The sequence below is a fragment of the Vombatus ursinus genome, unplaced genomic scaffold (genome assembly GCF_900497805.2).
Source record: "Vombatus ursinus unplaced genomic scaffold, bare-nosed wombat genome assembly UNPS02014786.1, whole genome shotgun sequence".
Classification (NCBI taxonomy): Eukaryota; Metazoa; Chordata; class Mammalia; order Diprotodontia; family Vombatidae; genus Vombatus; species Vombatus ursinus.
The window spans coordinates 44,184,805-44,190,669 of NW_020954564.1; the positions used below are offsets into that span (position 1 = coordinate 44,184,805).

Below are 5,865 nucleotides of genomic sequence, written 5' to 3' on the forward strand. Positions count from 1 at the left end.
TGTCACAGATGAATAAACTGGGATCCAAAAGGGAAGGGATTTATCAAATAATACAATGCTCAACAAAGTTGTGCACTTTTAAATGTGGGTTTCTTATCTTTCCAATTAGATTGCAAGTTTCTTAAGATTAAAAAGCATATCTTCTTTCATGATTTGTGTTATCCCTGCCTGTCCCAACAGTGACTAATTACTGCACTCTATACTATTTTATTGCTTTATTGATTGTTTAAAGGCAGAGAGAGAAGAGCCATCAAAGAGGGAGAAATTGAAGATATCAAACAGGGAGATTACTTCAGAACTAAATTGATTAATTGGTGTGGCTGAGATCTGTTTGAAGATTGAAGTCATCCTCTCTCTTTCCTTCATGTGCTTCTGACCTCCCCCTCTTACACCATGGTTTGTGCCTCTAATGCCTCCCACACACCAGTATTCCTTCTAGTGGAGTTGTGGAGAGGTGGTCCTCCCAAAAGCCTTCTTTTCCTGCTGTTCTTGACTATCTACATGGGTGCTATGGTGGGTAATTTAACATTAGTCCTGCTCATCTCTCAAGACTCACGACTCAGCACACCCATGTACTATCTGCTACGTGGCCTCTCTATGGCTGACATAGGGCAGGCCACAGTTACCTTACCCCAGCTACTAGTCCACCTGATTTCTGCCCAGCCAGCCATCCCTGCTGTGCGTTGCCTAATGCAATTTTTCTTCTTCTATGTATTTGGTGTCACAGACACACTGGTGGTGGCTGTCATGGCCCTGGACCGTTATGTGGCCATCTGTGACCCATTGCACTATCCAGTTGTAATGAATCAACAAGTCTGTGCCCGTCTACTGGCTTCTTGTTGGGTTGTGTCTTTCATTCACTTTCTTCTGCATGCAGGGCTCCTCTTGCCCCTCCAGTGGGCTGTTGACAATGAGGGTGCTGTCCACCTTCCCCACTTTTTCTGTGACCACCGGCCCCTATTGAGGACATCCTGTTCTAACACACAAATCAATGAGCTGGCTATCTTTCTGGAGGGTGGGTTGCTCATGCTGGGACCCTGTGCTCTCATTCTACTCTCCTATGCTCGCATTGCAGCTACCATCTTGCAGCTGCCCTCAGCTGCTGGCCGAAGGAGGGCTTTCTCCACCTGTGGTTCCCATCTCACCATGGTCACTTTCCTGTATGGCACCATCATTTGGGTCTACTTCCAGCCCCCCTCCCAGAACTCTCAGGAGCAGGATATGGCAGCTGCTGTGATGTACACAGCCATTACTCCTCTTGCCAACCCATTTGTCTATAGCCTCCGCAATAAGGATGTTAAGGGTGCCCTTCACAGATTTCTTGTTCCTAGTCAAGTGACCCCCTGATTGCTCTGGCTCTAAGACTCATGGTTCATATGGGACAGGTCAACAAAAATTTAGAGCCTGGAGGATAATGATGGTGAATGGCAATCATAAAGACCATGGAAGAACCTAGGGAAATAGAATTCCAGATGATATAATATATGGAGCTTGCCATTTATAAATTACTTTATAATTTTTGATTCTCAAAACCATTCTGTGAGATATGTAGTACAAGTATTATTATTTCCCTTTTGCAGCTGAGGAAACTGAGTCTCAGAGATATTAACTAACCTGCCTAATATTGGATGTGCACCATTTTATATTCTATTTATATATTGGGTCACACATGAAGCAACAGGTAGACTTTGAAACCAAGTCTTCTGACTACAAATCTAGTTGTCTTTTCAACTCTGGACCAGGCTGTTGTGTTTGTTTTGCTTTGTTTTGTTTTGTTTTCTGCCACAGGTGATCAAGTGTAAGGATGGTAGAAACAAGACAAGTACATGTCAAATTAATAGTACCATGCTTCAATCATTCACTGGGGAGCAGTTCTTCCATCAACATATTCCCCACCCCTGCAACACTTTTGTGGAAAGTCTTCATTCATTTCTGTAGCTAGAAAAAAGGTATCCCTTTGTGGTCATCCTGCGATAATGAACTCCATTGTCATTATGCTGGTCACGAGATGATAGACACATATTCCAGTGCCAAGGACTGTACCTGAAGCTCATTCAAGTGCCAAGGTGTAGGCTACAGACCACAAATGTGATTAAAACTATCTCAGGAATCTCTATATCTTCCAGAGCTTGTGGAAACTGCTTTATTACTAATACCATTGACCTTTTCACTGGTGTGTTTATGTGTATGTGTATCTGTATCAACTTAACTTGAATCTGACAGATTCACTTGATCAGTGACTCCTAACCTATGTGGAGGACCCGTGGGAGCCTTTGGAGTTACTTCAAGAGATCACTGAATCCTTACATACCCTAAGCATTGCCATTTTAACCTTTATTTATCACCAAATCAAAATACAACTTGATGTGTAATAAATAGCTGCTGAGCATACCTCCACCCTTGATGTCATTGAGGTTCTCAGCCTAGGAGTCATCTTCAGCTCTTTACTGTCCTTCATCCCCACACCCAATTAATTGCCAGTTCTGGGCAACACTACCTTGGCAACATCTTCCACCTCTGCCTCCTTCTCTGCTCTCCCATGGCCATTCCCCAGGTCCTCACCACCTCTCATTTGCATGACTGCAATAGCTTCCTAATTGGTTTCCCCACCTGTTCTCTCTCCCTTCTCCAATTCATCTTCCACAGTTGCCAAATTGCTATCCCTAAAGCACAGTACTGACCATTTCCCTCCCCTCCTCAGGAAGTTTCAGTGCTCTCTGTTGCCTCTAGTACAAAACACAAACTCCCCAGCTTGGCATTCAAGGTCCTTTCTAACCTGCCTCCAGACTTATGTCTCATTACTTTCCTCACGGTGTTTAAGCAGACCCAATCAGTCTAAGTAATATTCCCTGGACATGATATTTTGCCTCCTGCATCTGTGCTTTTGAACTTGCTGCCCCTTATAACTAGAATGTCTTCCCTTTCCTTCTCTGCCTCTTGGAATCCCTGGCTTCATTTAAGGCTCACCTCATGTGCCAGCTCTTGCAAGAAGCCTTTCCTGTTCCCTTCCTTTCCCCATTGTTATCACTTCTTGTCCCTTGAAATTACTTGAAATTTACTTTGTGTACATACATATGCACACACACATATAAACATATACAGTATTTATTTACCTGTATAGATGCTATTTCTCATCCAAGTTGAATGTAAGCTCTTTGAATGCAGTAACTGCTGGTTTTTAATTCTTTTTGTGCCCAGGAGCTAGCACAATATCTTTCTGCAGTAGTTTGAATACTTGACAGTTTAAATCAAGAAAGGATCTCAGTGTCTGGTACCTTATCCTGCTGGGTGATCTTCAGAATCTTCGTAAGACAATTCAAATGAAAATGATTCAGTTTCCTGGCATGGTGCTGGTATACTGTCCAGGTTTCACAGGTATACAATGAGGTCAACATAATGATTCTGTAGACCTTCAGTTTGGTAGTCAGTCTAATAACTCTTTTCTCCCACACTTTCCTTTGGAGCCTCCCACTGAACTAGATGGTGTAACCATCTAGCATAGAGTAGGCACTTAATAAATGTTTATTGAATGAAATTAAATTGAAATGAACAGTTGTATTGATTGGATAAATATGTTATGTTTTTGTGTCTAGTTTTTGTGTATACACATTATGTTATCAATAAAACACAAATTATCTTAAAGTATTATTGGGTTCCTAGCAGTTTTTTATTCTAATGTATTTTCTCAAATGATACAACAGTCTGTATACTATCATTTGAAGACATCAGTCTTCAAAATTTTTTATGTTAAAAGGGGGTCTTCATATTGAAGCCAGGGAATTATTGATGTTTAATGTCTCCATTGATGCAGATTGGATAGTGTAGGCAATGTAGTGCATAAAGCAGCAGACATGGAGTCAGCAAGATCTAAGTTCCTAATCCAACCTCAGGCACTTCCAAGCTGTATGACCCTAGGCAATTCATTTAACCTCACTTTATCTAATTTTTACATCTATAAAAAGCACTTTGTTATCCTTAAAGCATTATGTAAATGCTTCTTCTTTTTTATCTTCTCCTTCCTTCTCCTTCTCTTTCTTCTTCTCCTCCTCCTCCTCTGTCTTTTCCTCCTCTTCCTCGTTATTTTCTCCTCTTCATCATCCTCCTCCTCCTCCCTGTTTCACACAGTGGGGAACAGAAGTCATAGCATCACTCTACCAAGCTAAAATGTGTGCTGAAAAGATACTTTCATTATGGTCTTTGATCAATATTTTAAAGTGGAGAATCTTAACAATTGAAAAAAGGACCTTTAACAGCTATTGGGAGCTGACTATGGTCCTGAATCAACAGGATCATTAGAAATGCCAGTAAGGAATAACAGAATCTGAGAGTGGGAAAGGACCTTTGAGATATATCTGAATGGAATCTCTTCCGTACCATACCTATAACCAGCTCCCTCTTGAAACCTCCACTGAGCAGGATCCCACCACCTCTGAGGCAGACATTCCATATTTGAACCACTCTAATTGCTAGAAAGTTTTTCCCCCTGACATCAAGCCTAATTTTGCCTCTTGTAATTTGTATCTATTGATCTCAGTTCTGCCTTCTGGGGGCCAGACAGAACAAGATTTACCCCATTCCATTTCTTCTATTCTGCCATTCTGTTCAGGTCCTGGGCCAAAGAGTTATCAATAACTGAAGGGTCTCTAGGTAAAACACTGGAATATAATACAGCTGTCTTCTTTCTCTCTTCTCTTCTTGCTGACCTGAATAGATCTTGTACCTTAAATAATTCTCATTCCTGCAGAGATCACAACTTCTGACCTATCAGAACAATTTCTATGAAGAACATTGTAGGTAATGGCTTACTATGAAGATAGGTACAAGCTCTCTAAGTCTCAGTTTCCTCAAATGTCAAATAGAGGGTTGAGAAAAGAAGACCAAAATGAAGCTGAGTGCTGTGAAACTCTAATGACCAGTCTTAGCTGTAGAGAAGAGATGACAAAATGCACCTCTCTCTTTTGAGGGAACCTGGGATTGGTTTGACAGTATAAGTTGTCAGATTGTTTCTGTGTGGGTTCATTTTACTTAACTGCTTTCCTTTGTTACAAGAGAAGGTTCACAGACTGGGGAAGGGGTGGTTTATCAAGAAATGATTGTTATAGAAAAACAAAAGCATCAATAAAACTTATTTTAAACAAGAACAACTATTAAGAAATTAGACTTTATGATTGCTAATGTCCTTTAAAATTTGTTTATGATTGTCTTTCCTAGATCCCAGAACATGATTACCTTTCCATTAATAAATTTTTAATATTTCTATAGAACTTTAGGGTTTACAAAGCACTTTCTCCACACTAGGGCTGTTCATCAGTTTCATATCAACAGTGAGGCAGATGCTGAAACAAAATGGAGGCCCAAACACAAGTATTACAAATACCACACCAACCAGAAGGCATAACTCTTCATGGGGTTGGGAGGAAGGAAATTTTCCTTGATCCCTAATATATGATCAACCAGAACATGGATTTGGAGCCAGACACAAGTCTAAAAGGCAACATTATCACCATGATGTTATAAGAACATGAGGGTCTGTCATGAGGGTAGAGGAATTAGATCCTTGAAACAGAATTGATGTCATAGTATAAAGGACCCTGGATTTGGAGTCCAAGACTTAGTTTCAAATCCTAATTCCTCTACTCACTATCTGTATTACCCTGGGAAAATGAACTATTTAAGCTCTCTTGGTCTTGGTTTCCTTATATATAAAATTATGAATCAATTATGAATTATCTCTAAGATTTCTTCCATCTCTAAATTCTATAATAGCTGTGAAAGGCAGGACATTTTAGTATAAAGAGCAGTTGATTTGGAGCCAAAAGGCCTACATTCAAATGATAGAAGTCATGGTACTAACTTCATGAACAT

At 40.4% G+C, this 5,865-nt stretch overlaps 1 protein-coding gene across 1 annotated transcript; it reads left to right on the forward strand.

The window, feature by feature from the left end:
* Nucleotides 1–393: 393 nt before the first annotated feature.
* On the forward strand, nt 394–1,347 carry LOC114047250 (olfactory receptor 1B1-like). The gene has a single exon (XM_027868032.1). It carries the CDS (start codon nt 394–396, stop codon nt 1,345–1,347), a length of 954 nt encoding a protein of 317 aa, XP_027723833.1.
* The last annotated feature ends 4,518 nt before the right edge of the window (nt 1,348–5,865 follow it).